Source organism: Herpailurus yagouaroundi, unplaced genomic scaffold (assembly GCF_014898765.1).
Source record: "Herpailurus yagouaroundi ecotype Mexico unplaced genomic scaffold, PumYag 166, whole genome shotgun sequence".
Taxonomy (NCBI): domain Eukaryota; kingdom Metazoa; phylum Chordata; class Mammalia; order Carnivora; family Felidae; genus Herpailurus; species Herpailurus yagouaroundi.
The window spans coordinates 13,020,868-13,034,057 of NW_024412407.1; the positions used below are offsets into that span (position 1 = coordinate 13,020,868).

Sequence of the window (13,190 nt, forward strand, 5' to 3'; positions counted from 1 at the left end):
CGCGCAGCGGGACCGAGCGGCCGCAGCCGCGGGCGCGGTAGTCGCACTGGATGCGCAGCTTCTGGATGAGGCTGCGCAGAGGCAGCACCCGGCACAGCTTGCCCGGCGCCAGGGGCTGGCACTGCAGCGGGCACCGGCGCCGCCGCTCCACCCAGGGCAGCAGGCAGCTGGCGCAGAAGACGTGTCCGCACGGCGTGCACAGGGGCTCCTCCAGCACCTGGCCGCACAGCTTGCACTCGAAATCCGGGTCCACCGCTTCGGCGAAGCGCTCCAGGGCAAAGCCCATGATCGGGAGGGGGAGAAGGGGGAACGAATCGGAGTCCACTTTCTCCAAGCCCCCTGTCTCCTCCGGCCTACCCCTGGGACGGCTTTCCCGCGGCAGGGGCCGCGGCTAGTCGGAGGGCAAGAGGAGAAGGGTGGGGGGTTGTGATCCCTGAGTTTGTTTGGCTTGAAGTTTTCAGGCTCTGGCAGGGTCTCCTGACTCCGCCGTATTGACGCTAATAGACGCCACCTCAGTGACCCCCCACCCCCGCCTCGTTCGCGGCTCTGCAATTTATATTCTTTCAAATTTTGTCCGCCCAGAGCTGAGGCCAGCTTACAATGGCCCTTGGGAAAGCTGTGTTTCCTTTGCCTGAACAGTGAACTTCAAGCAGTCCTCAGGCAGAGCTGATAATGAGCACAGCGCAGATGTTGCGAGGCAACTTTTAATTCCACCAGAATGTGAACTCTCGGGGGAGCAGGATTTTTGTCCGTCGGTTTTCCGCGGAATTCTCATCGCCCCGCATCCAGTGGATCTTCAATAAATGTGTTTGAAATACATGCACTTCTGTTCTTTCATATCAGCCAACTACAAAATCACCAGATAAGTGGCTGCGACCTTAGGAAGTCACTCTGAGGTGTCTACAAGAGCCAGGCTTCTCAAATCAGGATCCAGAAATAAGGTGAGTGTAGCGAGGCGGGATGATGACTGACAGCCAAGATGGGGAAAAGGCCAGGTGCTCCCCCTAAGACACCTCCCTCCTAGAACGTGCAGGGCCATTCAAGGCCTCCAACCGTGTGAGGAGGCCAGGATTCTGTTACTAAGCAGCCTGACTCCAGATTCAATCACCACGCCATCCATCTTCTAATTCCACAGGTATTTGACCAGTGGGAATGGGAATGTGATCATCTGGGCACCTGGAAAGGAGAATTAAAGGAAAGGATTATGAAGGGAAGCCGTGAAATAACAAATCATATCTTATTTACCCTGAGTACACAGTTTAGATCAAAACTATGCAGCAAAAGATCAAAGTATGTAGCATGCCAGGCCCTCCTAAAAACGTACAGTAAGGGGATCCCCCAAGCCCTCCTTACTCACCTTCTTTCACCACCTTCTGAACCTTAAGTCTGCAAAGCAACCCCATCCCCTGGATACACACCACTTATTGCCATTATCCTGAAGCTACTTCCACATGCTAGGGATGGGCTTTCTAAATTAATCATTGATGATTCCTCACTGCCAGCTGAGTGTTGTTTCCTGAAAGCTGTGTATCTTTGTATAGCACCAAAGGCATCCATTGAAACACATGAAAAAGACTCCAGGTTTTGTGCTTTAAATCCTTGGCGCTCACTGAAGAATTAGCAAAAGGCTAATTGTAGAGGCTACTGAGAACCTTCTGAGCCTTCTTTCTGGTTGAAAGATGAGATTTTATTAGAGCAGTTCAATAATGAGTGGGGATCCTGGAGTGGCTTGCCAGATATTTGATAGGCTTTTAAACGTGTTTAGAAAATAAGAGGCTGTGTTTCACATTTTATACATACAGATATAATAGCATTTGCCACAATGCTCCAAATTTCCACCTCCCCTTCGGCCAATCTTTTGCCAGGTAAATAAGCAAACAATAAATTCCTGAAGAAAAAAGAAATAATTTAACATTAACACCGTGAACATATTTTTGTAAATTGTAGAGCCCATGTAAAGCAGAATGTTGCAGAATTTAATCAAATAATTCTGGACAGGAGGAATCGGTTTCATCTTTTTTTTTTTTTTTTTTTTTTTTTTTTAGTTATTGTAAAAGCTATGACTTTTAGCTATGATTTTATAGCTAGGCCTTGACACTGATTGTTTCACAATAAACATAATGGCAGTGAGAACATTTTACAGAGGGTAAAAAGATGGAATCCAAAATATTTTATTGAGGTATTAGGAAAATGAGACTTGCAGTTACTTGAAAAGACTAAAATAAAGCAATAGTTATATGATGTCCTTGGTCCACCCATGCAACTCTTGTAGCAAAAGTAAGGAACATGAGCAGAGTACGGTATGAGTAATTGCAGAATGTGTAACATTTTGATTGTTAAAGAAAAGATGGATGTCAAAAACCCTGTCCACAGAGAATAACAAGTTTAAAAATTAGAACATGCGAAGTGAGGCCAAGTAATGAAGTAGGCCAGAAGGGAGCTTAGGAAAATCTTTCACAGGAGAAAATGCAAGCTTCAGCACTTCCAAAATAGCGAAGTACCAGGAGAAACATTACAGGAGTCAAACGCTAAGGGAATTGTCATACCCAAGTGAAACTCTTGGACTCTCCCCATCTGAAAATGTATGTGCATGATAAATTTGTGATATCGCTTGAGCCAAACAGTATGATTTCAATTCCCAGACTTTAAAAGGTACTCTATATATTAGAAAAACTGTGGTATCTTGGAAAATTGTGATAGCTAGGTACATGGATTGAGGTAATTAGCTTAGATAAGCAAAAAAGCATTCGGAATAAGTTTGAAATATGCCCAAATATTTCAGCAAAAACAGATCGAGTAACATTTAAATGTCTTTTGGCAGATGAGACAAATTAACACCTTGTATCATTAACTAGGGCATATCCTTGTTTTCACTGATGATAGCTCCTTTTAAGAGTCTCTGGTTAGTGAAAGTTGCAGGCTGAACAGCAACATGAGGAAAAGCTGAAAGGCAGACCACTGTCTTCTTTCTTGTTGGGCAAGGCCAACTTCTAGCCGTCCTGAAAGTTGGGGCCCAGACCAGGCCTGTCACCTTTGATTCAAACTGGACCTGAGAATACATGCCAACCCAGAGATAAGAGAAGGACAGTTAATAATCTTAGTTCATCTTCAAGCCAACGACCATGGCGTAACTCAAAATATCTACAAGTGGTCAGTACTTGATATTTTCAATGTAGGAACAAGTTTTTGCTTCAATCCACTGTTATATATTCATGAAAACAGATAAAAAATTAACTTGCTATATTCCGTGGGCCAATTCCCAGCAATAAGGAAACTAGAATATACCTCTGGGTGTTTCCAGTGAGAGGAGGCAAGGTTCCAACCTACCTCTGAGTCATCCCTACTTCCAAGATGAATAGAGAATCTTAAAGCTACTGACTATCAAATGCTAACAGATCTAATATTGACATACTATATTCTAAGACTCAGAAATTGTAATTAGAGAGGTGAAAAAGGAGAAAGAGATCATTTTTTCCCACCCCATCCATAGATAATACTTTATAGAAACTCATTCATAATTTATTCATGTTGTCTCATGTCTTTGACGAAGAATCATAAAATCAGGAAGAAATTTGGAGAAATTCTGAAGAAATCCAAAGAAATTTGTGCATCACTTATTATTTCATACATGTTCATATAGCATAAATTGGGGCTTTTAACATGAGAGTAATTTTTAAATCTTCTATTATTAGAACTTGAAATCTCATCATTTATATATCATTTTCCCTGAATCCTGGTCATTTTTCATGCATTAGGATGATAATCTTAATCCTATGTATTTTTCCAAAGTGACCTAAATTTAAGCTGTGGTGAAATAAGATTACTCTGGTAGAAGAAGCAAAAATACCCAGCTAATTCAGGTCAAAATAGTGTCAGTGGAATACATTTATCTGTGTTACTGAAGTTAACATTTATTTTTGTTCTTATCATGATATTTTTTTGTGTCATCATGTAGGATCGGAACTGAAAGCAGTAGCATAAATAAATGTGTTCATAAAGCATGAGATCATAAGATCAACTTGGCAATATTTAAATATTCTGAAATTAAAAAGCAGTAATGTTTTTATTTATTTTTCAGAGAGAGCAAGACAGAGCATGAGCAGGGGAGGGGCAGAAAGAGAGGGAGACACAGAAGCTGAAGCAGACTCCAGGCTCTGAGCTGTCAGCACAGAGCCCCACGTGGAGCTCAAACCTATGAACTGTGAAATCATGACCTTAGCCAAAGTCAGATGCTTAACTGATTGAGCCACTCAGGCACCCCCTAAAATCTCTGAAATTGATGAAAAACATAAAAGATGCTAAGGTGACCCTTAAACAACATAGGAGTTAGGGGCTCCAACCCCCATACAGTTGAAAAGCCATATGCAACTTTTGACTCCAAATCAATTTTTTTTAATTTTTTAATGTTTATTTATTATTGAGAGACTGACAGAGACAGAGCATGAGCATGGGAAGGGCAGAGAGAGGAGGAGACACAGAATCTGAAGCAGGCTCCAGGCTCTGAGCTGTCAGCACAGAGCCCTATGCGGGGCTCAAACCCACCAACTGTGAGATCCATGACCTGAGCCAAAGTTGGGCACCCAACCGACTGAGCCACCCAAGTGCCCCTGACTCCAAATAACTTAACTAATAGCCTACTGTTGACAGGAAGCTTTACCAGTAAAATAAACAGTTAATTAACACAGATTTCATATATGGTGTTCTTGTAATAAGTAAGCTAGAGAAAAGAAGATGTTATTAAGAAAATCATAAGGAATAGAAAATACATTTACAGTCCTGCACATATAAGTGGACCCATGCAATTCAAACCCATGTTATTCAAGGGTCAACTATATTTGAAAGCTTATTGAAACAAGATTTTTAAAGATAAACTGATAACATTATGCCAGAAAAGAACCCTTTTGGTTATGATTTTTACTCTTGGGAAAATACACAGTTAAACCCAGAGAACACAAAGCAATGTCCATCCTTAATAACCCCTGTTTGTTGACATGTAATCCATTAGGAGTTATTTGCTATTATTTTGCTTTTTAATGATCTTTGGGCAAAATGAAGACTTAGAAGGTTTATCATGACAGTACCAAATGTCATTTTTAAGAAAAATACGAGTGAAACTGTTATGTACCCCCAAATACAGTAATTATACAGTCTCTGTAGGAATGAATTGTCAGACAAAGCACAAGGAAGACTTTGAGGAAAACCAAGTTAAAGCGAGATATTGAGTTAAAAATTATGGCAACTTCCAAATCAACTATGGACTGGTTTTCTAAAGTCCCTGAGACATTACTGAGGGTAACATTATCCTGTGTGAGAGGCCTGTTGTGAGAGATGCTTTGTACAGGAAGGCATATTAAATCCTGCATCTAATTAAGCTTGATTTTGGGCCATATTTTTGTGGATCACAGTCACTAACAAAGAAGGAAGGTATCAAGAACAACTGTAATAGCTGTTATGTAATAACTCTTCATTCTGTGATAGACACAGCAGTATGCTCGTCACATGTGCAATTTCATTCAACTCTCCAGTGGTCATTTTGGTTAGATACTCTTATTATCCCCACAATTTGCCCAAGTTTACACAAATTGAAAGTGACAGAACCTGGGATGAAACCAAAATCTGCCTCTTTAAAGAGCTCTCACTGTTAAATACTGTACTGTAAGAACTTGTCTTCCCCCCTATCTACTACAGAATCATTTTAGGATAAAAAGTACTATCAAAACTGATATGTGAATGGAAGCTATAAATTACGTCTGTTTGATTTCCATTGTTTAAAGGCTACCACTGCTTTTCTGCCTTTCTCCAAGGAGGAAAATTCTAGCATCATATTTATTAGAAGTCTTTGAATAATTGATATGAATGAGAATATCGACCCTATAAATTGTTCCTTGAAATGCCAATGGGGTTGTATTTTTAGATTATTTTGTCTGTATAAATGATCTCAAATAACTGAGAGTTTTCTCTATGATAGACTAATTACCTCAATTCCTTGAGTCCTGGCTTAATATATCAATCACAATGCATTTTTGTTGAAACCTTATTTTGTGTTTACTTCAATGAATATTTTACTATCTTCTGGATGTTTCTCAAAAATTCCAGAGATTTAAACAAAATTTTGAACACAGTAAGTTCATTAAATCAACTTGTGGCATAGTGAAAGCCAACACATTACCGGTCCAAATATCTGTAGTATGTTTTGAATGTTTTAGTAACCATTTATAATTATAGTACAATAAATGTGATCATATACTACAGCATAATATATGAAGGAAGTTTAAATTCTAAGCAAATAACAATAAGGAGAATACTAATTACTCCTACCTCATTGGATTGTTGTGAGATTGGGTTAATAAATGTAACATAGAACCTTGAAGCATAGTTAGTATTATATATGTTTTTGCCCTCATTATTGCACTCCAGAACTATTTTATCGAATTACACATAGAGAGCAGCGTGTGAGTACATGCCCCACCACACTGAATGTTCTCCCTCCAAACAAAAAGATCCCATCATGTTATTTTAATTTGCACTTCTTTGTTTGCCAGTGGAATTGAATGTTAATTGACCACATGTATTTCTTCCTGGGATTATTCTTCACATTTTTATCACAATACTTGAGCTTTTTTGTAACATATGAGTCTATACATATTAAGAATTCTATTTTTTATCAGCCTGTATAACATTGTTAAGTTCTGTTTATGATCATCTATCTTTGAAAGCTGAGGAAAGAAGAACATATGTTATTCTTTGTAAGAGGTTATCAATTGTCACCATCTTGTTTTGAGAAGAGCACAAATGAGTCTTTGTTTTGTATATATTCTACCACATCTATTAAATAAATATATATTTCTTGTTATGTGCCTAGAGAGGAGAGTGTACCACTGAAAGCAACTTTGACCATGAGCTAAGGAAACCACTTTCTTCCTTCTGGAGTTTTCTATCTGGATTATTGAAACCCCCAAGAGCAAACTTTTATCTATGCTGCAAATCTTGCTCACCGGTTTTGTGATATCATTTGCCTTTATTTGATATGTGTTCTGCTAAAACTGTACTTTTTATGAAGAACAATTTTCTACACAATGTTGTATTCACCATGTAGTATTCAGCAAATGTTTCTTTAATGTTAAATAAATATGATAGTTTAAATTATGTGCAATTTTGGTTCATAGTTAAGGTTATAATTAAAGTATTCATTTGCAGAGTTGTCCCACGACTGCACACCAAGTTTCTGATTGTAATAGAGAGGTTGATTAATTCCACTCATGTACTTCTTGCCCCCCTCCTAGCTCCATGTTGCTTGCTCCCATCAGATCCATAATCACCATCCAAGTTATAAGCCCTTTGGATTCACTATTTTCCCTCAATCTTTTCTGACTCAGTTCGTTTCTTTTCTAAAAAATTTTGATCATACTTGCTTATCTTTTTAACCCTGTTTTCAGCTGCTCTCACGGTGCACTCCTGTGTAATCCTCTTCTGTTTCCAGGAATCTTTCTCATACATTCAAACTTTCCTAGGAAAACATTTTAGCATCTATCACTCCAACTAGACCTGATTTTCCTGTGGCAACTGAATTCTCCCTCAAGAAACTCAGAAAAAAAACAAAGTAGTTCATTCACCCATTCATTAAAATCTCAGAGCTAGAAAAAGGGATGACATTTATTCATGATCTGCTTACAGACACATGACTATAATTATCAACAGCCCACCCCACCAAAAATTCAACTCATGCTGATCTAAACAATAGGTTGGAATCTACAGGTCATGATCCCACAGTGGGTGAGTTCTAGCCCCACGTCAGGCTCTGCACTGACAGCTGCAGAGCCTGCTTGAGATTCTCTGTCCTCTCTCTCTCTCTCTCTCTCTCTCTGCCCTTCTACCACTGCGTTTCTCATTCTCTCAAAAATAAATAAATAAATATTTTAAAAATTTTATAAAAAGTAGGTTGGAGTCTAGAGCTGGGTTAGGTTTTGGTTCATCCAGTGGCTTCAGGATGCCCTCAGTGACTCAGGTTGTGCCCTTTTATGACCCTCGCTGGCCTTTAGGGCTGGTTCTCCTCATGGCTGAAGGATGGTTGCCAGTAACTTTCAGTATTCTGTGCTTCCTCATACATGCTGAGTGGTCAAGGAGGTAGTTTTTCCCAGAAAAGCAAGCATAGAACTTCTCCAGAATCCATCTCCCCACCCTCCCCCGCAAATTCTTGACTCTCATTGTCCATAATTGCGCGATTGAGCATTACAGAACCAGTCACCAGAAAAGGTCATATCATTACGCTGGTTGACTCAGACTGTCGAGGACCCACACCTGGAGCAGGGGATGTATAAGCCTCCCCTGGGTGAAGAGGGTTCTGACATAAATATCTGAACAAAAGTACAGTCCTCTTTGGAAAAAGAACAGATTATAATTAACTGACTGTTTACTATGTTCCAGAAGCTGTTCTAAGCTTTAAAGGTATCTTAGTCATTTACAAGTCAGAACAACTCTAGGGGGTAGGTATCGTTATTCTCATCCTCTTTGTTTTACAGATAAGGAAACTGAGACCTAGAGAGTTTGAGTGACTTCTCTAGGTTTTGGAGTTCTTAAGTGGAAACACTGGGACTTATACTTGGACATCAGGCTTTACAGACTCTGTTCTTTTTTTTTTTTTTTTTTTTTTTTTTAGTGTTTGAGAGAAAACTTTTATTTATTTTGAGAGAGAGAGAGAGAAGGTGAGAGAGACTGTGCAAGTGCGAGCAGGGGAGGGGCAGAGAGAGAGGGGAAGAGACAATCCCAAGCAGACTCCTTACTGTCAGTGCGGAGCCCAACAGAGGGCTCTAACCCAGGAACCAGGAGATCATAACCTGAGCCAAAACCAAGAGTCAGACGCTTAACCAAAGGAGCCACCCAGGTGCCCCTTACAGACTCTGTTCTAAACCACTAAACCAAATTGTCTTTATGGTCTTCACTACACCACTTTTTTTTTTTTTTTAAGTCCCTGGTGAAGATTAAGTCTTTGTAGTTAATGTAGTCCTTGACCTGAATTCTAGCTCCTTTATATATACCAGCTACGCAATCTTGTGGGAAATGACTTAACCTTTCTGAATATTAATTTCTGTACCTCTAAAATGAGCAAAATACTGACTATTACACAATGATTATGTGAAGAATAATAAAATAGTGCTTATTCCTCTGACACAGAGGAGGTATTTAATAAATGGCAGCTCTTGTAATTTTCTCTGGGGAAACTTAATTTATGTTGGGGCATTTGTAAATGTAAAATGTAATAGTCATAAATTTTTGGTTATTCTATAAATCATAATCCCTGTTAAAATGCTATGAAATATAATTCATGCAAAATGTTCTTCCTAAAATCTTACCCAAATCAATAAATGTGGATAAAACTATATGCTTCATGCACCATTTCTCAAAAATGATGTTTTTCAGTTAGCCTAAAAGAGTGTTGTTTTTAGAAGTGACTTAAACATTAGATTTCTTTTTGACTTTTCTCATTTATAAAACTTAACCTGCCTCTGAATGTTGGCACATTACAAGATTTTCAAATTAATGTGCATCTTTTGCAAAATACTAGAAATAAAAGCCAACAAATCTGGAGAACAATCTGGCAGCACTTATGCCCTGGCAAACCTCTCCTGGGAGCGTCTTCCATGAGTTGATACTGTGGGTATAGTGCAGCTTTGTCTGGGGACCAGGGAGTTATGGGAAACATAGGTGATCATCTCTAGGAGAGAGATGAAAAAGTGGGATAGAAATAGTTTATGGGCTGGGGCACCTGGGTAGCTCAGGCAGTTAAGCCTCTGCCTCTTGGTTTCAGCTCAGGGCGTGATCTCATGTTTCCTGGGTTCGAGCCCCATGTTGGGTTCCGCTCTGAGAGTTCAGAATCTGCTTGGGATTCTCTCTCTCTCTCTCTCTCTCTCTCTCTCTCTCTCTCTCCCTCCCTGCCCCCTTTTCTCTCTAAATAAATAAATAAACATTAAGAAAAAAAAGAAGAAGAAGAAATAGCCTATGGGCTATGCAGTGACCAAAAGCAATTATCTACATATACCTATAGCATACAGCTGAGTGCAAAGTCACATATTGAGTTAAAAAACTAACCATAAGAGGGGCACCTGGGTGTCTCAGTGGGTTAAGCCTCTGACTTCAGCTCAGGTCATGACCTCACAGTTCGTGGGTTGGAGTCCCGCATCAGGCTCTGTGCTGACAACTCAGAGGCTGGAGCCTGCCTCTGATTCTGTTTCCCTCTCTCTTTGCCCCTCCTCCACTTGCGCTCTGTCTCTCAAAAATAAATAAATGCTAAAAAATACTATATCTATAGCAGAATACCATTTTTTATAAATTAAAACCAGATACATTCATAAAATAACTACGCACATTTTTCAAGGATACCTTTATATCCAAAAACACACATTAAATGCATTAGAGCAGGTGACTAAGGAAGGAAAGAAATGATAGTGGGGAATGGGAATAAAAACAACAGAAACAAAAACGAGGAGGAGAAAAAAAAACCCAAAAAATTGCACAGATAATGATGATGGTGTATCATGAATCCAGGTTTATGATTAATTCAAATCTCTGTTTCCAATGAAAACAGAAGAGAAGAAAGGTATGAGAGAGAAGTAATTAAAGGAAGGGGAATAGAAGCGAAGGGAGAGGGAGGGGAGATGGGACAGGAGGAAAAAGAAAACATAAAAACACAGGGAGGTTGGGGCGCCTGGGTGGCGCAGTCGGTTAAGCGTCCGACTTCAGCCAGGTCACGATCTCGCGGTCCGTGAGTTCGAGCCCCGCGTCGGGCTCTGGGCTGATGGCTCGGAGCCTGGAGCCTGTTTCCGATTCTGTGTTTCCCTCTCTCTCTGCCCCTCCCCCGTTCATGCTCTGTCTCTCCCTGTCCCAAAAATAAATAAACGTTGAAAAAAAAAAAAAAGAATTTAAAAAAAAAAATTAAAAAAAAAAAAAACACAGGGAGGCCTTACTTCATGCGTATCCATTTAACAACTTCTCTTTTAATCTTTTCATAGTAGTTCTAATTCAATTTGCATGCCTACATATCACCAAAGCATATTTCCCAAAGATGACTGCATTAATTATACCTACTTCCAGTAGATTCATACAATGACTGTAGAGACATTTAGGTATTAAATTGATTGATTTAATCCATACTTAAATTAAAACCAAGAAAAGCAAAGCTCTTTACCTGGCTTTGTCCTCTATTAAGTCAGCTGAACATTTGCTATAAGAGGATAGTTTCTACAGCTATTTATCAGTCCTATTTTTCATAGCCAGAGAGAGTTCCTAAATAATAAAAGTAGAGTGTGTTCCTGAGTGCATACTTGTAGTGGTGCACAAAAATTATATAAATCATTTCTCTCTGTTGACTTTTCTACTATGGGTAGTATAGCTAAATAAAAGGCATACATAAAACGTTAAGAGAAGCTGAGAGAGAAAGACAGAACACAGACATACAGAACATCACTGTGGGCTGTGGAGATGCCCTAAGCTTCCAAGCTCCAGGGCAGAACCTGGGGAATTTGGGGTGGGGGGGAAGAGTAAAAGGAGAGAGGATAGACAAGGTGGAGAATTGGCTTCCACACAAATACTGTAAGAGTTCACCCTGACCCAAGACTTCCTAAGTTATCTAGCCCTAGTGTCCAGTACAGATATTGGGAAAGAAGTAGATTATTGTCATACCTGATTTAATTGTGCTTCACAGATAGTATGTTTTCCATTTATTGCAGGTTTGTGGCAATCCTGCATTGAGAAAGTTTATTGGTGCCATTTTTCCAACGGCATGTACTCACTTCATGGCTCTGTGTCACATTGTGATAATTCTCCCACATTTCAAACTTTTTAATTATTATTATATTTGTTATGGTGATCTGTGATCAGCGATTATGACTCACTGAAAGCTCAGATGATGATTAATATTTTTTGCAATGAAGTATTTTAATTAAAGAATGCACATTTTTAGGCACATTGCTATTGCACACTTAATAGACTGCAGAATGTTGTAAACATAACTTTTATATGCACCGGAAAACCAAAAAAATTATTTGACTGGCTTTATTGTGATATTCACTTGATTGTAGTGGTCTGGAACCAAATCCTCAATAGCTCCAAGGTATGTGTGTGTTCAGGAAGTGATGTTAGGAAAATCACTTACATATTTGGAGCAAAATCCATCTCAATTTTGACCAATCTCCTTTTGCTTGGTTAAGTCCCACATATATTAAATGATTAAGTATTGAAATTTCTGGAAACCAATCTGAAGAAACTAGAGGAAAATTACAGTAGGTTTGGCTACGTTACTTTTAAGACTTTTGTATATTAATGATAAAATAAAAGCAAAAGTAAGTATTAAGTGTGCAGTTTATATCTGTAGGACAAATATTAAAATCCCAACAAAGAAATGAGCAAAGAGCATTTACAGGAGAGACAAGAAACAATTAAGGAATAAACAAACAACAGGTTAATTTCATTGAGTCAAAGACATGCTAAATAAAGGAGCAACAAGGAACAGTATTTACCTAATAATTAACAAAGGTTAATTTGTGATCGAGAGTATAGATACCTGTGTGTATTTGTATGTGTGAAGGTCTCTCTCTCTACTACGTCTGTGTGTTCATTAGTGGATTTCATATTCCCTATTGTGGAAAAACATTACCTTTGAGAATGTAAGAATTATTTTTATAAGTTTATTTTTTATTCAAAATTTTATGTAGACTATACAATAAGAAAGAACCTAATCAACCTAGACATATATAGTCACATGATTTATCACAAAGTTTACACTACCGTACAATGTGAAAGAGTGGTCTTTCTTATTAGATCATTCTGGGTCTGTTTGTTAGGAATATGGCACAATATCATGATCTGTATCTCATACAATACACAATGTTTCAAGTGTGAAAGTGTTCAAAAGGTAAAAAAATAGGTATTTTACATATAAAAGATAAAACAATAAAGATCTTAGGAAAAAACAGAACATCTCATTATATTGGAATAGGCTAAAATTTGTTAAACAAGATATAAAAAGTGATAAGTATAAAATTTTTAAATTATAAATTGTGTGGTCACTGGAAGGATATGTGGATTCATAGGTTTGGCTTCAAAATTAGATCATCTTTTTTTTTAATGTTTATTTATTTTGAAAGAAAGAGAGGGAGAAAGAGAGTGTGAGTGAATGGGGGAGGGGCAGAGAGAGG

The 13,190-nt window shown here is 38.6% G+C and overlaps 1 protein-coding gene across 1 annotated transcript in view; it reads right to left on the reverse strand.

Moving 5' to 3' along the window:
* LOC121039022 (PDZ domain-containing RING finger protein 4-like) overlaps window positions 1-13,190 on the reverse strand; it is a 71,330-nt gene that overhangs the window by 874 nt on the left and 57,266 nt on the right. Inside the window, exon 4 of the mRNA XM_040489032.1 lies at window positions 6-1,176. Coding sequence (XP_040344966.1) covers window positions 6-286 — 281 coding nt within the window. The 5' untranslated portion in view covers window positions 287-1,176. The remainder of the gene's footprint in view (window positions 1-5; window positions 1,177-13,190) is intronic.